This window comes from Delphinus delphis, chromosome 14 (assembly GCF_949987515.2).
Source record: "Delphinus delphis chromosome 14, mDelDel1.2, whole genome shotgun sequence".
Taxonomy (NCBI): Eukaryota; Metazoa; Chordata; class Mammalia; order Artiodactyla; family Delphinidae; genus Delphinus; species Delphinus delphis.
In genome coordinates this window covers 36,732,904-36,757,378 of record NC_082696.1, presented here as the reverse complement: position 1 = coordinate 36,757,378, position 24,475 = coordinate 36,732,904, and the positions used below count along the sequence as shown (strand labels likewise).

The 24,475-nt window shown below is 39.4% G+C and overlaps 1 protein-coding gene across 4 annotated transcripts in view; it reads left to right on the top strand.

The window, feature by feature from the left end:
• Positions 1-24,475, top strand: part of NKAIN2 (sodium/potassium transporting ATPase interacting 2) — a 990,407-nt gene that overhangs the window by 952,067 nt on the left and 13,865 nt on the right. For all 4 annotated transcript variants that reach the window (XR_009521933.1, XR_009521934.1, XR_009521932.1 and 1 more), the window contains one exon: positions 12,425-12,485. Coding sequence is in view for 1 of the 4 variants with exons in the window: in XM_060030017.1 (XP_059886000.1) it covers positions 12,425-12,485 (61 nt within the window). In the remaining 3 variants the exon portion in view is untranslated. The remainder of the gene's footprint in view (positions 1-12,424; positions 12,486-24,475) is intronic.

Genomic DNA, 24,475 nt, shown 5'->3' with positions numbered 1-24,475 from the left:
CAATACCTTGGATTAATCCCAAAAATAGTATGCTCAGTGGAAGAAGCCACACACAAATCATTATGATTCTATTTATATGAAGTCAAGACCCAGCAAAATTATTATATGGTTACTGACTTCCAAACACTGGTTGCCTGGTGGGTGGGGTGGGAATGGGAGGAATGGTGACAAGACAGGGGCAAGAGGGATCTTTCTGGGATCACAGAAATATTCATGGGGAGTCTTGAGAATCCTCATAGCTGAGTTTAAGAGTTAATAGGCCAAAAAAGAATTCCGATAATATTAATTAAGTTGTATAATATAGGTATTTTAACAGGGTGCTATATGAGTACAGAGCAGAGAGTACCTATCTGTGCCTTTTGACATTTGGGAAACACTTCCCTGAAAAGTAGTCTTGAAGTAGCCCATGCTGCATGTAGGCACTCACTATATGGTATTCAATTTTATTTGTTGGATAGGAGAATGCCATATTCAAAAGCATGAAGGTATCCAACAGTATGTCATATATATGGGGGTAACTACCTGGAGATTTAATATGGAAGACTAAAGGGGAGCCACAAGAGTTGGGGCTGGAAGGATAACCTTGGGCCAAATCACACATGTTCCTGAATGCTTTGGTATCAATTCTTTATCATATGAGCAAGGAGAGCCATTGATTAGATTTTCAGGCTCTTGGAACCACACCGCCCCTATGACCATCCACCTAATGTGAGGCTTGCCTTGCTCACCAACAGTAAACTGATGGTAATTAGGTGCTCACCAATATATTCTAATATAAGAAGCCCACTCTGGTGTGTAGAGGCATATATAAACAATTCAGAGGAGGACTATAAAATCATGATGAGTTGGAATCACTGAAAGAGAACTGAAATGGTAATTAAATGGGTGAGAGGAACATTCCAGTTCTTCTACACACCCCAGGCTCCCCACAAGTGGCATTAAACTCCTCCATGGTTTGTCTGATAGCTGAGCCAGTTTTTTTCTTGCTGATTTCCAACCTCTGCTAATCCAAAGCTCAATACTATCCTCTATATTCCAATTTCAACTTGGAAAAGTTGCTGAACTTAATTTTAGGATTTTTCTTTCTGAATATGAATTCACTCAGAGTTTTACAATCTTATGTTCCCTCATGCGACAGTAGTCAGTTTTGCCAGTTGGATAAGTTAACAATACCATGTAAAAGTGAAAAACATAGTATTTCAGGTTTGTAGAACCGGATTCAAGTTCTTACTATCTCTTAATCTTGGAGCATCACTTAATTCCCTCAAGCCTCAGCTTTCTCATTTGTAAATCATGGGTAATATGGAAAATCTCTCCTTGGTTCTGGAAAGAATAGATAGAACAATAGCCGTAAAGATGTGAACATATGCCCAGAATATAGTGAACACTTCAACAATGCTAGCTATTACCTTGAACAGTAATCACTAGTCTTTCCTTTTCTACCTCCCAGGACGTGAGGGGTTCGTTAGATGATTGGTTGTTTGAAGTTTAAACATTGAAAAATGAAAAAGTAAAACACACAAATACAGTTGCAGTTTTTCCTAGTTTATATATTCCCAAGTGGTAACAATTGTGTTACCATTAATTAATGAAATCCTTTTATTCTGAAGTCCTTGACCTGTATCTTTCACCCTCATATTGGCTGTGTGTTATGTAGAAAGAAGATAATGTAGGATTTAGGTTGAAAAGAAGGTAACTCAGGTAGAAAGGAAGAGAGGAACAGTGAAGAATACCAATCATAGCCAAGTTCTGACTCCAAAGTTATTCAGTCCAACTAGATTACCCTGCTGCACATGGATAGAGCTGATGGGTCTTTTAAATGACACTTTAATTCAGTTTTGTGCTTTTTAAAATTGCTTTGGGAAGAAACTGGTCTTCAAATTTGTGTCTTCCACAATCTACATCTTATTCCCCTTGGGAGTTCTTTTCCTGTTAGTACCTTCATTCCCATTCATCTTCCTCTGCCACATGTTACAGAAAGTACTTTGCTTCAGAAGCAAGCTTCACTGAATGCTACACAAAATACCTTTTCATAGAGCGTAAAGCTTATTCCCACAGATGTCATGGTAAAGGGACTGATTACTCTAAGCTTCCTATTTAACTATATTTTCAAAACCTTAATAGTAAGGTTTACTGTAACATTTTGAAGCAACTCTTCTCTCTAGCTGGTATGCCGATGTTTCCTTTTTAGTTTTTGGGTTTTTTTATCTTTTTTACTACAGTGAGAGCACTATTCTTGTTGACATCATTTTTTTTTTTTTTTTTGCTGTACGCGGGCCTCCCACAACGGGAGTTGTGGCCTCTCCCGTTGCGGAGCACAGGCTCCGCATGCGCAAGCTCAGCGGCCATGGCTCACGGACCCAGCCGCTCCGCGGCATGTGGGATCTTCCCGGACCGGGGCACGAACCCGTGTCCCCTGAATCGGCAGACGGACTCTCAACCACTGCGCCACCAGAGAAGCCCAATAATTTTTTTATAATGATGAGCTTGTCATTTAACACTTTTTCTGATCCTCATTATTTGCCAAAAGAAGAAACACCTCATGAAGGTTCATCAAAGTTGAATAACATTAACTCTCTTACACCTCCCACCACGTAACCAGTCAGCCTGGACTAAAATTCCGGGCTGTGAGAGGACAGCATATGCCTCCAAGCCCTGGGGACATTCCAGCTGGCATCGACAGAGCCAGCAAGGAGTTTGATATCCGACTTGTAGTTTGCCCAGTGAGACTTACGAGTCCCAGCTGTATTTCTTGAGTCAGCTCCTGTTTCTGTAAAGAAACACTTAAATGCAAATCAACTTCTAGTCTGGAAGATGATAACTGGTCAATTCCAGAAAGGTCTCTAGTGGAGTCTAATCTACTTAGTATCCTATTGAAAGGAATGACTTCTGCCTAAACAGAGGCCTTGTGCCCACACATGTGCAGCAGTATTATTCTAAGGATCCTAGATTCCCCTAGAAATGTGGACCAGACAGAATCTAGAGACCAAAGACAATGTCTTTTTCACCATCACCCAAATATTAAATGGCCTGCTATATTTCACCAGTTACTTTAACATGGAAAAACAGAATATTTACTAAACTAACATGGGTAGATGTGTTCACTTTGCTCCTTGCTAAATGTTAACTATACAGAAATTATACAGAAATATTATTTATACAGAAAACATATGAATGGACTTACTATTTCCAACTTTTATTTCTAAACAATGATAATTTACTCATTACTTATTTTTTAAATCTCTGAAGGGAAGTGATCACAGAGGTCATGGGGTTTTCAGTGATGTTCCCAGGAAGTAGTCAACCATCAATCTGCATGGGAAATTCTCTATCATCATCATCACCATCCTCACCATGTTTGTAAAGAACTTTCTATGAGCTGGGAAGTTCACTCATCCTATCTCATTTCTCCATCTCCCTTCACAGTGTGGTTACAATTCTGCTGAGTATCTCTCTTCAACTGTGGTGCCAGCATTGAACACTGTCAGTATTTTGACTGATGAGACCAGAAGGAAGTGGGGCTATTCACCTCCCTTGTGCTACCCACAGTAGTTCTCTTCAGCTAGCCAAGGACCACACTGCTAGTTTAGGCATCCTCCGTATAGTTACAGAATTTGATCATCAGACCATTGTTGTTCTTTCTCAAGAATTTTAAAATGACATGCAGAACAGGACTTAGGGTGAGATACCTGAAGCATGCTTATTGAAACTGCCCTCCAGTTCTAAACTGATCTCTTCACTGTGGCTCTTTTCAGAGTCTAAGTCTTTAACCAGATACAGATCCAGTGCATAATCTCCACGCACATACTATACATTTACATATACATATTCTTACAATGTCATCCTATTCATGATTTCTTGAAATATCATGGTGTGATATGTGCTGAAGCACCAAGTATGTTATATATTCCAAATTTTCCTTATCTTCTGATCTAGCACCTCTGAAAAAGGGAGAAATGTTAATATAGTTTTAGCACCTTTTTTAAAAACACAGGTCATTTTTGCAACTAGTATTGCAGTACAATTCTCCTAGTCTCTTCAGAAGAATCTAGCCTTGTACTCTCACCGTCATCTCTAGAACAGCACACTTCCTCCAATGAAACACACTGAACTCTTTTAACCCTGTCTGTTGATGTCGACATACCTAAGATGGGCTAATTTATTTTTGCATGTCTTACTTGTACAACTACTTTTGCTTTAGAATCCCTATTATCTCTGAGCAAAAATTACGCTATTTGTACCATTTGCTCACAAAAGAATCATGTACTTACTTTGTTCAAAGTTGCTACTGGACAGTATTGATTGTTTACATTTTACAGAACATTGTAGCACTTCTCTTTCTCAAGTGCTTCACTATAAATAAATCAGCGTCCCTATTACCTGTGACATGTATACAATCTTAGTTTTATTATCAAACTTAGTTTTATTACCAAAATAGTAGCGTGTTGTTGACAGGTTGCTTTTTGCATTTCCCAATCATCTTCTTTTTTTAATTGCGATATAATTGACATATAACATTGTATTCGCTTTATGTGTATAACATAATGCCAGTTATTTTCAATGAACAATTTTGGTTACAAACTCCCATTATGGGTCCTGTCTCAAAAACTAAAGGTATCTTGTGGCAGTTCTATTGCACTAGATCAGCCATTTATTTGATCACCTCCTAAATGGCAGATGTATAGAATGGTTGAACCACTGCTCTCAGTACAGTTTTTAAAACTAATGGGATATTTAAACTCTGAATGAGGCATTAACCATGATGACATTTGAATTTTATTAGTCGTCTTTTATGCTGCCTGAGTATCTCCTGCTCTTCCAGCTTTACTAATACATTAGACTCATTTGAACCCGGGTAACTCTTTGGTAAGGTTGGCCTGAAGAAATCTACCAGTCTCCAGAGGCCAATTTAGAACAGGAATTATTGGTTAAGCCAGCATTGGCATGCAGTTCAGTCCATTTCCCAGCCTTAAGAAGATAAGGCAAGTTTGCATGTACGTCTACCTTTATTTAATCTTTTAAAAAGTGTTTAATACAGTCATGCTTGGTGATGCGACACAATACCTAAAGGCTGGTATTAAGATATGTTTCTGATCCTCTGAAAAGCTTTTCTGACTCAGTAGGCTGTGAAAGTTCACAACAGCCCTAAAGGCAATCCTCCATGAGTTATTGTAGATTGATAACTGCACCTGGATTATTCATAGCAAAGAAAATTTGCAACATGCTCCTTAATAGCCCAGCCATTGGAATAGTTTAGGATAAGAATCACCTGGTGGACAACTGAAATGATATACCAGTCTACATAAAAAATATTTCATATAAAAGACCTTCATTAATAACACTGATATAATCATATTAGAATATTTTGCTAAAGCAATCTTCAAATACGTAAATGGAATAAGATGCAAAAGAGCAAGTAAAATCATTTGCAACTTAAAAGTATATTTTGTGAGCATATAATATCCTTCTGTTCAAATTCATATTATAAAAAGCATGGGCTTATAACATCTGAATTATGAATTCAGAACAAAAATAGATGATTTAAATGAAACACAGAACAAATCTATTTGAGAATGAGACATTTGCAGATAAAAAAAAAAATAGTGTTTGCTACCCCCATCTCCACCCTAGTCAAAAAAGGAGCATTGAATAATAATTCTATATTGTATCAGCATAAAAAACTATTGTGAACTTCTCTGTTGATCTAAGGGCTCAGAATTAAAATGTGTCTTTGTACTTAAGAAAACAAGTACATCCACCTTGTTTAAATATATTTGCAAATTTAGAAATTATAATAACAATACAAAAAGGTCTTTTAACATAAATGACAGTTGCCTAAATGTAGTATTTTTAAATTCATCTTTTTATTGTGAAATAATTATAGAAATACATAGAAAATAATTGTGAAATACATAATGCAATTGTATGAAATAATACAGAGAGATCTTGTGTACCCTTTATCCCGTTTTGCCCAATGGTAACATCTTGCAGAACTATAGTACAATATCACCATTAGGATGCTGACAGTGGTGCAGTCAAGAATCCTTTGTGTTGCCACATCCACTTCCCTGTGACACCCCACCTTCCCTAGTCCTGGCAACCAGTAATCTGTTCTCCATTTCTCTAGTTTTGTCATGTCAAGAATGTTATTTAAATGGAATCATACAGTATACAACCTTCGGGAATTGGCTTTTTTCACTCAGCATAATTCTATGGAAATTTATACAAGTCATTGCGTGTATCACTAGTCCCTTTCTTGTACTGCTGAGTAGTATTCCATAATACGGATATGCCAGTTGGTTGAGCAGCTCACTCAATGAAGGACATCTGGATTGCATCCCGTTTGGGGCTATTATGGATAAAGCTGCTATATGCTTTAGTGTACGGGTTTTTGCACGAACACATCTTCCTTTCTCTGGCATAAATGGCCAGGAGTGTGTTGCTGGGTTATATTGCAGTTGTGTGTTTAGTTTTTCTAAGAAAACTTCAAACTCTTCCAGAGTGGCTATACATAAATATTTCTGTCTTTTTTCTTCCAAGATTTTTGTAGTTGGTCTTCTAAATTTTGACCATCGTGAATCTTGGTATGAATTTCTTTGGGTTTTTCCTGTTTGGGCTTCAATCAGCCTCTTGAATACATAAGTCAAATTTGGAAAATTTGCAGTCACTATTTCTTCGAGTACTTTTTCAGTACTGCTCTTTTTTTCCTTTCCTTTCAGGACTCCAATGACACAAATGTTAGATGTCTTATTATAGTCCTATGGCTGCATGAGGCTCTGTTCATTTTCTTTTTTAGTCTACTTTTTTTCCTCGTGTATATTGGGTAATTTCTATTGTTCTATCTTCAAGTTCACTGATTCAGTCCTGTCTCCTCCATTCTGCAACTGAGTTTTTTTAATTTTGGTTACTGAATTTTTTTTTTCAGTTCTAAATTTTCAGTCTGGTTCTTCTTTATATCTTCTATTTCTTTGATGACACTTTTTTTCATTCATTTCAAGTGTGTTCATAACTTCTTGCTGAAGCATTTCTTTTTACTCTAAAATGTTTGCCAGATAATTCTAACATCTGTCATCCAGCTCTGTGTTAGCTTCCATTGGTTGTCTGTTTTCATTCATGTTGAAAACTTTATCCTTATTGATACAGCGAGGAATTTTAAATTGAAACATGGACACTTTGGGTATTATATTATGAGACTCTATATCTTCCTTAAATCTTCTGTTTAGCTGGCTTTCTCTGGCGCTCCTTTGGCAGGGGAAGGAGAGACACTGACTCATTACTTCCAAGCAGGGGTTAGAAGTCCAGATTCCCCACTCAGACTCTATTGATACTCAAGAGAGGAAGGGCTTCTCATTAAGGCTTGGAGACAGTGGAAGTTCCTGCTCTCTACTCAGCCTTCACTGGTACCTCCAGGGTACCAAGGTACCAGGGTACCAGGGAAGGCTAGGAGGGGTAGCAGTGCCTTGTTACTGCTCCCAGCTGGCTTCATCTAACACCACAGGGGCAGGGCATTGACCTCATTACTGCTGGTCATTGGTGAAAGTCCTGATTCTCCACTAAGCCTCCTCTGACACCACCCAGTTGGGAAGGGAGGGGTGCCTTCTTACTACAGAGTGAGGCCAGAAGTCTAGATTCCCTTTGGGGGTCTCTACAGACACTACGGAGGGGGACTTCCTCCTTCCTGGCAGGAATGAAAGTCCAGGCTCCCTGCCTCACTTCTCAGACACCACAGCCTGACCAGGAGGGAAGACCTGGCTCCCTCTTCTTTGTTGCTGTGGCTGGGGAGTGGGGTTACAGTTTTTTCTGTGGCATTGGCTAAAGAGGGCTATTATTGTCTTAAATTGTTTTTCTGTCTTGTTAGGCTGTCCCTTTCCTGGTCCTTTGGTTAGCGAGAGCAAGCTTTTGTTGGGGCTCTTTTATCTGTGCCTATTGGCATTTCTGTGTCATGGGCTTCTTCAGCCCCAAGTATGGTATATATGAGACAAAAGAAAAATAGGAAACTCACTCCCATGTCCTTCTTTGGGTCCCAAGATTCCTAGCCAGTCTACCTTCTTTCCATCTTTCAGAGTCTTCCTATGTGTGTTTTATATATATAATGTCTAGGGTTTTCAGAAGTATTTAGTGGGAGGGTTAGGGAAAAGTATGTCTACTCCAACTTCCTGAAAAAAAGTCCAGAAAATAGTATTTTAAACACTAAGGCTATTACATTTTCAATTATTACAATTAAATCTTTTTAAATACTTACCAAAAGGCTTCAGTTTCCTCTTATCTATTAGCTTCTAAGTGAATTTCTGGGATATACAGTCATAATTTGGTTTGTAGATACAAAAAAGAATTTTAATCTGATTTAGTTATAGAGAGAAAATATCATTTCCTTTCAGCCAGTAATGATATCAAGATGATATATAATTCCCTATCAGGTGAATTAGAAGTGAATAAATCATATTAGATGTATCAAGGTGAAAAGATGAATAAAAATTAAAAGATTTAGGCTTAGCTCTGCTTTGAATGCCAAAGACTGAGACAACTGTAATATTTTGGTTTGTTACAAGTGGATAATTATATGTTTGCCTAGTATAATACCACTGGTATCTTTCATTGTTACTCTGAGCCATCTTTAAATAAGGAACAGAATAAAATAATTTTATTTTCATTCCAGGTATTCATATCCACTATGACCATGTAGGTCACTGTTTCCTACTTTGGGAACCATTACACCCCTTCACATTGCCCAAACTCCTCTGAAACAGGGCCTCTTGCTCCTCTCTGAACATAATCCACATCTTCCCATAGGTTGCCTGAGCTCTGCTTGGAAGATGTTCTCACCTTTCCCATTACCCTCTCAAAGCCTTACACCCCCATCTCTCGAGGTCTATCTCCAAAATGCCAACCTACAACCTACCCTGGGAATGGATTGCCAGTTCTTTGGGAAGGCAACACTTTAACTCAGTCTTAAAGGATGAGTTAGAACTACTCAAAGGTGGAGAGCTGAGCAAGGAAGGAAGGGAGGAGGAGATGTAGGGCATTCGCATACTTTGTTGGCAGAAGGGGTTAAAGAGTTAAAGAACAGAGGGCAACCACCTGATATATGTCTGCAAACTACCAACAGCTTAATACTGGCATAAATTCTGAGACAAGGAGTGGTGGGAAATGAGGCTAGACAGGGACTATATATCACATTAGGAAGGATATGTATTTTGTGAAAAATTTTATACTTCTTCAGTAGAAGATGGGGTGCTCCTTAAGTGTACTGCATAGAAAATTACATAGTTTGAATTGCAATTTGATACATACTCAAAGCCCTCTGGTTAAAGCCCTAATCTGTCTTCACAGCTTTTATTTCCGTTGCTCTAATATGAGGTCACAAACTCTCATCAGATGGAAGGACTGGCTCTTCCTTGAACACAGTCTATAACTTCCCCACTTGATGAACTCGCTCAGAAAAAGCAAGGCCCATTTTACCTCTCCTCTGCAAAAATACATATAAAGGTAGCTGTGAGGATTAATGAGCTAACGCGTGAAATCACCCAGTTTACCGTTTGTCAGTTAGGAGACAATCAATTTTCTTCCTTCCTCCTGGCATTTATCTTAATCTACTTTGAAGTACAATCATATGTGTACCCCTGCTACAAGACTGCAAAAATCCTTTAGACTGTGTCTAAAACAGTGGCTCTAAACGAGGGGCAGTTTTGCCTTTGAAGGGATGTATGGCAATGTCTGGAGACATTTTGGATTATCTCAATTATCAACTGTCTCGATCATAGGATGTTAGTAGTTATACATCCTATAATGCATAACAGAGCCCACAAAAAAGAGTTACTCAACCCAAAATGTCAGTGGTGCCGAGGTTGGGAAACCCTGGCTTGGTTCATCTTTGTGGCCCGGGCAGCAGTTAGCAGAGTTGCATGTTATAGGAAGTATTCAGAGCTGTAAGAAATTCGTTGAAACTGCTTTTCTGTAGGTAAATTTATAAGTTGCTGTGAGGGAGTAAAAATTAAATTAGAAATGTATTTGGTGTAGGAAAATTGAAAGGTAACAGAGGTTTATGAATCTTTATTAATTTGGGAGAAACCAATTTCCATTTGTATTTAGAGGTGACCAATTTAAAAGGTGAAGTTCTCTTAATCAGCAAGTTTTTGTAATGAAATGCAGCAGGATTTACTTTTATATCAAAGTCACTCCCCTGATAGTTAAAGAATGCAACCGAATACAATTAAAAGATCACTGGTAAGCAAAATACAGTGCCTTGGCTGCATTCTGGGAGTACAGTTAGTAATCTAGATTCTAGTGACACTTTAATGAGAAGTTTAAACTCACTGGCCCTGAATCTCAGAATTTATCAATGCTCTTTACCTAGATTTTCATTTAAAAGTAATTAAGTGATGAGTGAAAATCAAGAGAAAAGTTTGTGATTAGGAAAAAAGTTGCTTTGTAGATAATTCAAGTAGTAAGTATTTTAAACTGAAAAGAAGAGATAAACTACTGATAAATCTATGGCATTTAGCCACAATGGTAAGGCCTTCCTGTGGAGGAAGAAGGGGAGATACAGGCAGTACCCAGGGGATTTAACCAAACCCATAGCCTCTTTACCCCGCCACAGTCAGATCCAGCACCCATGACAGAGTACGCATGGGACTAGGTCACTCAGTGATACAGGCATTTTCATGGGCCCTGGTGGATAAAAGATTAAGAAGTGTTAATCTGCTTCTCCATTATCTGTGAAAATGCTCAAATCACTGTGTGATTTTGTTTGGTCAAATCAATATCTTTGCTAAAGCCAAATAGGATACACTGGTTTTTAATAGTACCCTGTATTCTAAAAGTAAGTCCCATAAAAACAGTAACCTGATGATTCCATTATATAAGGAGACTGTTCTTACTATCACAATTTTATTGCCAATAGCAACATATACTTCAAAGAGAAAAATCCTTATTTGATGACTTTTCTAACATACTTTTAAAAACCTAAGTGCTAATGTAGCATTAGTGGTATGTTATCTAGCTCTCTGTTACTATGTGTAGTGGTTCAGATACTACACTTGGGGGTGGGAGGGCAGCGGGTCCACTGTCCCTCTCATCCAGGATCTGAAAACAAAAGCTTGTGGAGAATATTTTGCATAAGTCTGCTTTCTCATTCATTGCTCTCTCTTAAGCAGGGTCACTGTTTCTGTGCCAGGAAAACCACTGTTTTATCTCATGCCAGATCTCTTTGGAAAAGAACAGAATCTGCCAGAACGTGCTTTCTTTCTCAAACTAAAATTAAAGATTTTCTAAAGTTCCTTTTAACCGGACCTCTGTCTCCAAATAGTTCTTCTCATTAAATACCTATCAGTGTACCCTCTGACTTAAAATGTTCCACTCACATCTTCCAGAAATACTGCAATCTGTCAGCTAATGGAAAACAAATTCATTAGGTTTATCACAGCAGCAACTTTTTGCCCTGTACCTTAGCTTCCTGATTGAAGACTGTAGCCTTTTTCCCAAGGTTCCCTTCCCCGATGCCAAATACTCAGTAGGATCAGTGCCTGTCTGAAATGTCACCGTGAAGAATTTTCATCACTGTCCTGAGGACATGCCTTTAAGGATTCCTCCAAACTGGATTGTTTTGGAAAAAAAATTTTCCACATATCAGGAAATTAGTTTGCTTCCTTATACCAGTGCTCATTATTTGACTAAATAATTATACTTATATGAAGGAATACAAAACTACACCATCTGAGGGGACATATATCAAAGGGCTTTACTGTGCTCCTTCACAGATACTATTTCAGTGAGCAAAGACTTCCCTGACCACAGGGACCTCTGTTGTATGCTTCAGAAAGGATGCTCTGATGTGTGCAATCCCAGTCAAATGCATTGTGATATTCCTTACAGTTACCCACCCCGTTGCTCCTCTGTATCATGTCATCTTAACTATACTCGGTATGTCCTGGTTCCTGTTACTGGTCTAAATAAGAGTTTTTTTTACTTACAAAGTGTTGAGGCAACATTTCAAGGAATCTCCTTAATATTTTTCTCTCAGAACATTTTTCTGATAGTCAGCAGGAGTCCAATTTTAGTATCTTAGGCTCTGGGCTAATGAAAAGTGAATTAGAAGTTGACTGGCACAAATGCAAATGCTAATCCATTGATGAATGGCCATAATCCTGTATTTTTCCTCTGGATCTAAAATAACTTGTTGTAGATTGCCTGGCAATTAACAAATCTTAAACATAAATGCAGAACAAAGGAAAACAGAGTAATATATTCACTTATAAGGCACATTATATGAATCAAGAATCCACACTGGAGTCCAAATCCAGTCTGATGAACTCTTTTGGAACACTGAATCTAGTCAAAACCACATGCCTTTGAAAAGTCGCTCCCCCAGTGAGATCCAGTACTGTTGCCTTTGCCACATGTCTAAAGCATCTTTGTTTTGTTTCAGCTGGCAGGGTTCATCTACGCCTGTTATGTTGTGAAATGTATAACTGAAGAAGAGGACAGCTGTAAGTATTAAAGCTCTGTTCTGTTTCTTTCAAGTTCAGAGCATCTTCTTTACTGCCTCTTACCTGCTTTCCTACTTCTCAGACAATATTCCTTAACACATCATTAGAATAGGGACTAAGCCCTTTGTACCCATTAGGCTAAAATGGTTTTCATAAAAGTATCCAGCATATAGATAACTAACCAGTTTCACCCAGGACTACAAATCCCAACAATCAACAATTTGCAATAGTTCCAAAGAGTCTCACAAGAACTGACTCCAGATTGATTCAAGAAATTTGCCTTCATGAAACCAAACGTTCATGTTTCCTATTCTTTCCTACAATTTGATACAAATAGCTAGAACTTTATGTCAGAGTCTCAGCATTCCGCACTACTACTTGATCCAGAGTTTAAATGGAGGTACCCTCTCACAAGCCTCTAAGTGGCTCCATTGTCCTCTGCTCTTCTAAAAATTGGCAGGTAGAAGGTTTCACTCCTTCCTTGCCCCCTAAGGATCTGAAATAGGAGGATTGGAAAAAGTACTTCAATGCTCTCTGGGTACTTGCCCATACAGCTATATTTATTCTGAGGAAAAATCAGAGCTGGGAATCATTTTTCTTGGTTTCCAAAGATATTCATAATGATTGGGGTGTTGAGACAGTGGAGGAAAAGATGAGGATCCACTGCTCTGTTAATAGGATGATTCGAGGAAAATACTCAAAGAGAAATATGTGTTTCTTCTTCACTTTCCAGTCATACTAGAAAGAAGGAGGCTGTATCATGTGATTCATTTAGTGGAGGTACATTCTCAATCATACTCACACACGATGTAAAACTAGAAATATACAGTGTATAGTTTTTATTGTTGTTTGCAAAAGGAAATGATAGTCCTTTACAAATAAGTGTTTGTAAAACACTCCTCAATGTATCAAGTGCTATGTCAGTTTTGGGATATTTTAAGATGAGTAGGGACTTCCCTGGTGGCGCAGTGGTTAAGAATCCGCCTGCCAAGGCAGGGGACACGGGTTCAATCCCTGGTCCGGGAAGATCCCACATGCCGCGGAGCAACTAAGCCCGTGTGCCACAACTACTGAGCCTGCGCTCTAGAGTCCGCAAGCCACAACTACTGAGCCCGCGTGCCAAGAGCCCGTGCTCTGCAACAAGTCACTGCAATGAGAAGCCCGCGCACCACAACGAAGAGTAGCCGCCGCTCGCCACAACTAGGGAAAGCCTGCGCGCAGCAACGAAGACCCAACGCAGCAAAAATAAATAAATAACTTTATTGGAAAAAAAAAAAAGATGAGTAATATGCAGTCTTTTACTTCTAGGAATTAAGCATTTTGTAGGGGAAAGAAACATGTGAACAAATAAGTATAATAAAGCTCTGTAGAGTGTATAGTGTGGGGAGTTAGGAAAGGAATCAGGAAAGGTTTCATAGAGAAGGACACTCTTGAGCTTGGTCTTGGAAAATAAATAGATATTTGGATAGCTGATACGAGAGTAAGGTGATCCCAGGCAAAAGGTGAAAAAGAACCAAGACATATCACAGCCTGCCATGTTGGGGGCAGAGCAGTCAGGTTAATATGACTGAATTATATTCTGTGCTAGAGATGGGTACCCAGAGATGACTGGAAAAGATGAGATAGTAGAAAAACGGTTATGACAGAGTAAGGAGTCTGGACTTTATTTTGTAAAGCATGATGGCCAATCAATTGGCAGTTAATAGAAAGAGAGTAACAATCAGAAATGCACTTCGGAAAAAACATAATGGTATCAGTATGAAGGAGAGACTTGAACGGGAGGGTCGAGATGAAGGAAAGACAGATGGATTAGGACACCGTGAAAATGACTGAGATATGAGATGATGAGGGTCTGGACTAAGCCCAGTGTTGGAGAGGGAGAGGATAGATATGTTATTAAACATAAAAATAATACTGATTAATGGGCTATGGATGGGTACTATGTAAGCGGTAAGGAAGAGACTGATAGATTTCTGAATTTCTGATATGAGTGAATGGATAGATGAAAATGTCACTTGAGGAAAGTAGAATGGGGATGCAGCAACTGGTTCAGTTTGGAAAGGTTAAGTTTGAGCTGCTTAACAAAGATGCATGAGAAGATATCTAGTAAGCACTTGTCCTATGCCCGAAAGATTTATTCTGTTGGAAGGGTAAATATTAGGAAAGGTAAAAGATATATGGATTTTAAAATGTATGGACTCCACAAACTATGTAAGTTCATTCAGCTATTAACCATTCAGTGTCTTTGTGCCAAATCCTTGATGAGTCTATAGGTTAAATTTCATATGGGAATTGAGCTTTCTCTAAACTATAATGTTTGATTTTATTTCACAATGATGTCTGCATTTTTATCTTCAGAAAAATACTGACACACCAAGTCTCCTAGACAGATAATCGGTATCTCTCCAGAATAGTACCTCCCAAGCGGGATCCCAGAAATGCTAGTCCATAAGCTATACTGCTCAAAAAAGATTCCAAAGCCAAGTAAGTTTGACACTGAAAATTTAGAATGCACATTTATGTATTAACATCTCTGAGAGTACTGCAATAAAGGAGTATGTCCAATTTGTCCTAATCCAGTTTTGTTTTAACCATATTGTGTTGGATGAGATACAGTGAGGCCAGAAGCCGATCAAAGAGAGAAACCAAAAAGGGTTTTACTACATTCACGGTTCCCTAGGGAGAACACAGCATGCCATGCAGGGCCACTCAGGGAAAGCATCATCGTGGGTCATGAGGCAGAGAGAGAGAGAGAGAGACAGAAGAGAGAGAAAGACAGAGAGAGAGGGGGAGGGAGGAGAAAGAGAGAGAGACACACACACGCAGAACTGTAAGCAAGTGCTTTTATTGTGGTTTCCAGGGAAAGGACCAGGCAAGGCAGGGTAAAAGGGTTTAGGATTGGCTAAGTTTGAAAGAGGTCCCCATGAAATTCATGTTCACTGTGAGTGTCAGAGAATAAGGTTTGGGGCTATCTAAGGTCTCCAGATGTTTTGGGTGGGCCAGGCTTAACTTGGGAACAGCCTGTGGTCATTCTGTAGATGTTAGGGCATTTTACAGAAACTAAAAGTATAGTTAATATCCCAAACATTTGAACACGGAACCTTTTTTCATAAGAAATCTTAATATGCCAGGGAATTATAATTCCAGGGAACTCATTTTAGGGAATTCTGCCCTAGGTCAAGTTTTGGTCAAAGCCATGTAAATCCAAGGGGATGTGAAGTCACAAATATCTTTTGGAAGATAAGGCTTATCTTTCAAGCATCTAATAAACTGTTTTCCATAATGCTTATGTCTTTTTATGTATTTTGACCACAACTCCTTAAGTACCTTTATTAATCTAAAAGAAAAGCAGACTTATCATAGATAATTTTTCTAATTTTAGTCTTTTTGCTCAGTGAGTAAGATATGAACTACTTTCCTTTTTTTTATATCCTAGTAGACTCATGCTTATCATGAACATTCATGGGACTACTAAACAACCTGGAGGAGATGCTCATTTGGGCCAGTTCTCTGTCCAGTTAGGTCTGTTTACTTGTGGTCATTCACACACAGACAATTACGAATATTTGTTGAGTAAAATGCTTTAGATTGATATTTCCCATGCATTATCATTATCTTGATCACCTGTCTATATGTTTACCTCCAGGCACTGCCTAGAACACATGACTTCCAATGCTCAAGTGTAAAAAAGGTTGCAATTTCTATCTAGTTTTCAGTAATTATAAAGAAAATTATTTTGATCCTTTAAAAATGTTTTGGCTTGATGAATGTACAATAACACACACACACACACACACACACACACACACGCACACGCACACACACACAAATGCTCTCAGAAAGTAAGTCCTGAAAGATGGGAAAAGTTTAATGTATATATAAACAGGGAAAGGATCTCTGTGTAACTCTTCTTACCTGCTGTGGATTTGCAATGAAGCAACCTGATGGGAGTGTAGTACAGGAGGAGATGCCAGCTCCCTACTTGCCAAATTAGTTAAGTTTCCATTCCTAAGAGCCTCACAAGGAACACAGGACAGTTTGGGTTCTGTAGCTGTGCTGAGAATGGACTGTGGAGATAAGGGCCTAATTACGGCACCTGGAAGACTGAAATATTCTTGACATCAATAGGAAGCGGACCGGCTCTGTACCCATTTTTGATATCTGAGGCTCAGCAGCAAGTGTAGCCAGAGAGCCTCAGAGGCACCACACTCTAGGGAGCTAAGGCGAGGGTTCAGGCTCCATGAGCGAAGAGTCAAACTTAGACTCCACAAATAGCAATAAATCATCATTGAACTAGAGGGAGTTCCTGCAGGCACATCAAATGCCTAGGATTTTTTTCTTTATTTCTCCTTTTAAACAGTATCTCATTTACTTTTCTAGAGGCCAGTTTTATAAATACTTATATAGACACTTTAATACAAAGTTGTTGTTAATTTCCCCAATGAAAACCCTGGGCCTTGAAGTTTACATCTCTGACCCTCTGTTTATCTAAGCCAGAGCCCCAGCCTGACAGGCCAACTGGCTGTGCAAACTCACAGGACAACACTGCCATCTGCTGTGCCTATCAGGAGATGACAACCACCCTTGGAGCAAAGATTTCAAATAGGAAGATGTGGGCAATTCCGCCCCCATGTATCAGTCACCTAGGGGTGCAATAACAAAATATAACAGACTGGGTGGCTTAAACAATGCATATTTATTTTCTCACAGTTCTGGGGGCTAGAAGTCCAAGATCAAGGTGTTGGCAGGTTTGGTTTCTCCTAAAGCCTCTCTCCTTGGCTTATAGAAGGCTGAATTCTCACTTTGCCCCCTTTTCTCTGTCTGTGCATGCCCGCATGTCTCTTCCTCTTCTTATAGGGACACCAGTTTTATTGAATTAGGGCCACGTACTTATGGCCTCTTTAGCCTTAATTACCTCTTTAAAGGTCCCATCTCCAAATACAATCACATAGCAGGTTAGGCCTTTAACAGATAAATTTGGAAGGGGATACCATTCAGACCATAACATCCCATATCTAAAGATACACACGCACACGCACACACACACACACGTGCATGCACACACCATGTGGCTGTTGGCTATTTGAAAATACCTATGGGGAACAGAGTGGGGCTAGCTTCTGCTCACTGGCACATCAAATGCCTGTGGGTAAGAGGCTCCAGGCGGTAACGGTAACCTCCCTGCTCCTGGCTCACTGCCAGTAGGCAGGAGTTGCGGTCCGCATCTCCTGCTGTGAGGTGGGGTGATCTGCCTTCAGATGAGAAGCTCCTCACCAGAAAAAAGCTGGGACCTGCTCCAGAGAGTGTGCCTTGACACTTGAACCTTATTTGAGTGGGGCAACCATCACAACATACTTTTATATATTTGTAAAAGGCAGCGATATGTCTTAGGAGAAAAGACTTTCTCCAAGAGAGCGGGCATCCCTCACTGAGCTGTCTTTGTGGCCGGGCTCTTCACTGTATCATCTGTTGCCAACCATGCTGAGTTTTCCTTATGACCTCCAGTGTTTTTTATTCCCCTCTACGTGTTCTCTTTGACAGTATTCTGTGAAAGAAATAAAATGTTCTGAGATTTCTGGTCTGGTGCCTTTTATTATACTTGTAGCTCTTCTCTCCCTTAATCCTCAGCTCTTCTGCACCAGAGTCTAATGTCCACTTACAGTGATAGAACTAAGAACTTATCAGCTTCATGAGAGTTGTTAGATGTGACAATTAAAAGGAAAACATGCAGTGTGGAAAAATAATAACATATCCATAATAGAAAAAATAGGCAACATGATTTCTCAATTTTTATTATGTTTTCTTATAAACCTTTGACTTAATAGTTAAACTAAAAATAAAAATAAACATCAGTCCTCTGGAAAGTGGATCCATTTTGCTAAGTAGTCACTATCTTTTCTAAAAGAGATTCAGTGTGTTTGCAAATGTTCTTAAATATTCAAATCATCCGGGAAAATATGCAGAATGTCATTTTAAAAATATCCTAAGAGGGCTTATTTTGGAAAAATATTGGAAAATTAATTCTAGATGTTTAAACACACATGTTCAGATACACACATGCACAAACCTACCAACCAAGCACATAAAAGCCTGTCCTGAATTCCCCAAAATAAACTGGCCTTGGGATAAAAGTCATAATCGATTTATAGACTCTTTCATTTGAAAAGCAAACCACAGGAAATGATTCACTTCTCTGAAACTAATAATTTTCTGTTATTTTTGTTTGATTTTTCTTCTAAAGCCTGCCGGCCTACACTTCTGTGTATTGAACTCTGTTCTGTATATTTTGATCGCTTTTCCAGTTTGACAGGATCATTGAGTTTGGATGCAATTCTTTGAGCACAAGGACACACTCTCCCGCCTGTGGGGGAGGGTAGAGGTGGCAAGGGAGGAGTACTCGTCCATTAAAAAATATTTGGTTCTTTCTGTTTATAAAGGAATGTAAGTTTACTGCAGAATGTAGAGAAAATACAGATAAACAAACAAAAAAGAAAATTAGAATGATTTCACAATTTTGAATTCTGGTTCTCAGGTAACATTTGGGTATATGTCTGCTTTCTTCCTTTCTTCTTTTTCTTTCTCTCTATCTGGTTGTTAGGGCCATATTATACAGTCTGTTTGGTAACCTGAGCTTTCTTTCTTATTATTTATAAACCACTCTCCAAACATAACCTAAGGGGTAGGCAATTAGCAGTTCAAAAAAGGTGCCAAGTTCCTGGGTGCCAGGTTGACAGGTAGAGTTATGAGAATGGTGTGTCTATTTTTACTGTTCAAATATCATACTCAAGCAATCAAATGAAAGCGTAGTATATTATTGTTTTCTTTATAACATTTGTTTTGTAATTCTGAAGGTGACTGAGTGAAATAACCTTGTCCATATCTGCCAGGCTCCCACAAAAGCAAAATGTGCTGCTCCTTTCCCCATCTCTGAACTGAACCACATGTGATTAGAGTCTGGCGCCCCAGACTTCAGAGGCTACTAACCTCGAGCTAGTGCCCTGCAGAATCATAGTGGGGCCAAGGTAGAACGTGTCACCCTGCTCCTCTTCCAACTTCCCAGAGCACAGGAGCTCTGCATTTATTTAATTTTACAACTCTTGATTCCACTTAAGATTTCTTGTGAACTAAGAACACCACAGAGTTTGAAATGATAGGAAACTACTGCCTACTGCTCTATTTCAACACTTTAATTTTATAGGCCCATATAGATTAAATGACTTGCCCCAGGTCACTGAGCTTATCGGTGAACTTCTGACATAATATAGCACATATTGACTCCCTCAGGGTAAGAGTATTAGGGGATGCTAGTGGGGACCACAGCTATCTTGACCACCACTACATCCTCAGCATCCAGCCTACCCCCAACCTGAAGCAGGACTCAGTAAGTATGTGGGGAAAAAACGAATCAATCCGCTCTCCACTAACATTTCTTGGACTGTATGGAAACTCCTAAGGAAATGTGACATTTTTTTAGACCCTAATTGATTCTAAGTAAATGAATAATGAATTAGAATAAAGCAGCTTTCACTGTTTTCTAGACAAATGGAAGAAAGCGGGGAAAAAAAGATAAGCTGCCATATGTAAAAATAAAAGACAGACTAGATGATCAGCGCCTGAAACGAATGCTTACATATACATGTGCCTCCTGTCAATCACATGCAAGCTCCTATCAGTGACAACAGCCTTCCCTAACAGTGACACAATTGTTACACTGTCTCCCAAAATTAGTGCTGGTCTTTTTTTCAGCCCGCTGTTAAATTGCTCCCTCTTGTGGTCAGGGGAGAGAAAACATATGCATTTTATTTTTAAATTTGGATATTCAGGTCCAAATTGAGTCTTCTTTAACAATCACTTCTCATATTCTCCCTTTTCTCTTAACGTCTCCTCCATTATACTCTACTGCTTATTATACACACACATACATGCACACTATGATCATCTTTAAATAAATCTAATGTTCCCCAATCAAAAATAGCGGGGAAAGAAATTGATTCATTCCCTATCCTTTGTTGACTCGAAACAATCAGGACCTTGTTTCTACAGAGTCAATGTTGAGGTAACTATATTCATACTAGCAAAGGAGGACCTTTAACTGGGGTGTAATAAAGGAGGTATGTGGTGCAGAAAACTGATGTGATCCAGTAGATGAATAATATCCAAGTTGTTTTAATCCGCCTCAATGGAAAAGAAAGCAACAGCATGTGAAAGGAAGGAGAAGTGGTGACATTTACGGAAATGATTAAAAGAAACATCTCCCATTTTGATTATTCTGCCTCTTCCAATTCTCTAATACCCAGTCCACCTGTACTGGGTGTCCTGTACTCGTTTCCTCACCATCTCTCTCTATACCCACATGGATAATGACATGAGAAGGAAAGAAGCTAAGTGGCAGAAAAATAGGATGCTTTTAGCACCAATATACAGGCTCACAAAATAAAATTGCTGGGATCCCTTAGTCCTACCTTGAAAGGACAAATGAGAACAAGACAAAGAGCTGGCCCAGGAAACAGAAGTCTTAAAAGCTCTCTAAAGCTGAGACGTGCTAAGAAAGAAGACTGTACATTCAAAGTTAGTCTTTTGATAAATGATGCTGGCTGTTGCCAATTTCCTTACGACCAGTTTTACTTTAGTGGTGGAAATGGCATCTAATAGGAACAGAAGGCCAAGCTTCGCTATCTCCTTCTTAACAGCAGGAGGACTAAAAACACTGCATCTCTAAGGATGGCCACCAGGTATGCAGAATGAAAACATCTGAGTGGAGCAGCCTTACACAGAGCGCTGCAAGAGTGCCTTGTAAATCAGCAGCACAGGGCGAACCCTCAATCCTGTGACATTTAAAGGAGGCTGCTCCAGCAGCAGAGTCAGGAAGGCCTCCACGAGGATGGGCTGGCATTGTGTGGCAGTGGGTGAAGGAGAAACAAACTTAAAGCTCACAGGAGGCGAGGTTTATTTAAATAATAGAAAGTAATTAGGCTGAAGACAAAAATCAGTGATGGCGTTTTAAAATTACAATTAATTTAAAGGTTAATTTCCTTTGGTGTTAAAATCTTATTTAAAACATTTACCAGGAAAGGAAATGAGGATGTTACTATCAAGAGGTGTAGAGTGCTTCTGGGAATCCATGCCTATTATCACTGGAAAATTAGGTTAGGCCCAAAGTGAGAATTTCAATTCATTTCTGTGTATAATAGATGGCAGTCTGGTCTCAGTGTCAGCAGGGTTGGCTGGGGCAGTGCAGGATTTGCATTTTTTGTTTGTTTGTTTATGGGATTAATTGCAAATGTTTCCAACAAAGAAGGCTAGTTTATACATGAACAATCCTGACACACAAAAAAAATTGGATACGGACTGCTGCCTTTGTAACTAATGACGCTGATGTTAAAGGAATTCCCAAGAGCACAGAGGCAAAGGGACGCACATGGTCACTCATCCATATACCTTCATCCCGGAAGTAAATTAAAAGGGGGCCACAGTATTTCTGTGGGCTCCAAACCTGTCAATCCGATGCTTCTCTCCCAGGTCCCACCATTTTCATCACTCTGTTTTCCAACTGGGAATTGTCATGTCTCATGTCTCAGGTTCCAATATACCCTATTCAGCAGTTCATCTCCCTGGAAACTTGCTTAGTAAAATCAATGCATAATAGTAGTAACAGCCAGAGGGGAAACAACTCCTTTGCACTAAATTTTCCCATTCATGACGCCTTTGCAGATTTGTTCATTTTAAATGTTTTATTGCTATTATCAGTATGTAAACCAATCCCACAAATATGGAATTGTGCAGATCATAGCTCTGTGAACAATATTAGCAATCACCTGCTTTAATCCCCTAATTTTATAGCTGAGGAAAGGAACACTGAAATTGTTCTGCCCTGAGTCAATCATTTAGAGTCAGTGCTGGGAGCAGAAGTTGTCTCCCGATTCTAGGTATACTTTACACATCACTTCACTGTGAGACTCGACGTAGATTCTTCCAACACATGTTTGCTGAGTAGCCACTGCACATGGTAGGCTGTGTATTAGTCACTAGGCACGAGGCAGACACTGTCTTTGCCGTCCTGATACTTACAGCCCAGCACACAGTTCACAGGAGGAACTACGCCAAAGCGTGATGAGCGTTCAGATAAGGAGAGTGGGGGTAGGGGGACATAGCCCAGGGGTGCCTCATCCAGTTAAGAAAACTAGGAAATTCTTCCCTGAGGAAATGACATTTCCACCGAAATCTAAAGGACAAATCAGGGGGATATGCAGAATTTAACAAAAATAGGTGTCTTTTTTAAAAAGGGTAACTTTTTCCACCCGTATTGACCAAATGGACACCATAATTCACACAGGAATCATCTTAAGTGTTTTTAATGAACCCCATACAGCAAATCTAGTTTCACCTTTCTCACATGGCTGGAAAAATATTAGAGTAACCACTGGACATCCTCATACCTGAAACTGCTATTGTTGTTCTATAAAGATGAGTAATTTAGGTTTAGTCCTCCTTTCTGGAGGCTGCAAAATAATGCGAAGATTGTGTTAGCAAAAATTACAAGGGGATTTTAGCATGCACGCTTTATTTTTCATTTTCCTAAATATGTATGCATTGATGTGCCCACATCCTAATTAAAACCACTGCATTTAAGTGGGCTGTGCCTTCTAATATATATATATATATCTCCTGGATGTCAGCTGAGAAGACATACCCAATCATGTCTAACTAGCTTGCCTACAGCCTGTAATAACTGCTCTTTCCAATTTCGACGGCAAGGCATGTCACATAATGGAAAGCCATTCTAATAGGGGAGAACAAAACAGAGACTGGTAAATCTAATCCACCCAAATGGCGTGGCACAAAGTGAGGCCAGGCACCTTTAAGATAAAGTTTACTTAGCCATTTCATCATATTCTGCACACGATTCCACAGTTATTGAAAGTAACAAAGATATCTGAATACATAATTTTCTAACTGTAGCTTTACAATTTCTTGATCTTCTCAGCTCTTACCATCTTTGTCACCACTCACTTCAGCTACCTCCTTAGTTCCCTTCACCAAGGAGGCTAATTTTTATCACCTTCATTATGGAGGAAGAAGGCTTCTCTAAAAATCACCAGTTCTAAAATTCTCTGCCTGACTATAAACTCCTATCTTTACTCCCTCCTTGTTCTCCTGCTTCCCTCCTGGAGGAATTTCTCTTCACCTTTATTTAGGAGCTTCCCTCCACTGGAATCTCTGTTTATCTTTCTGCTCACGATCTGTCTCCTGAATCCACAGGAGCGGTGATGCTCTTACAGGCACACCTAGTTTCCTTCCTTGCTTTCTCTTCCACGGTCCTTGGATTTTCCACGTCCCTGCCTGACGAGGCTCAGGTGCAGCTTCTCCACTCCTAACCCTGGGCTGCTGCACGTGGCTGGAGAGAGTCCCTAAACCCAGCTGGATGTTCTCTCCTGCTCAACAGGGCTCTCACTCCTCTCCCATGGCCAGTGTGCCACAGTCACCACAGGATGTGCTCCAAACCTTTCCAAGTTCCTGAAGTCTAGTACCCAAACCTGAGAAAATCAAAGCTACCAAACTTCTTCCATTTTTCCCTCAGAACCTCAAAAATTCTATACTAGCAATTATCTTTCTGTCTTTTAGAAACCCTCTCCAAATCTGAGAGGAACCATTAAGCTTTTCCTCTCCAAAGCAATCCTTCCACCAAGCCTTGGCTTCATCCCCTCTGCCTGGTTCAGGAGATGAGCTCTTGGTGTCTTCATTCTCGCCCACTCCACTGTAAAGTTCCTCTTCCCTACACATGGGTCGAAGACTACAAACCAGGCTGGGCCTAGCCTCTCCCCGTCCTTTTGGATAATATATAAGGTGATTTCCAAAACTATTTGAAATATGGAAACTCAGTTCTATGTAGTTTTTTTTAAATATATCTTCCCTTTTTTTCCCACAATATGTCACATATGTCACATTCCTACTGCTTGCCAGACCACAATTAACCAACCACGTGGGCATTA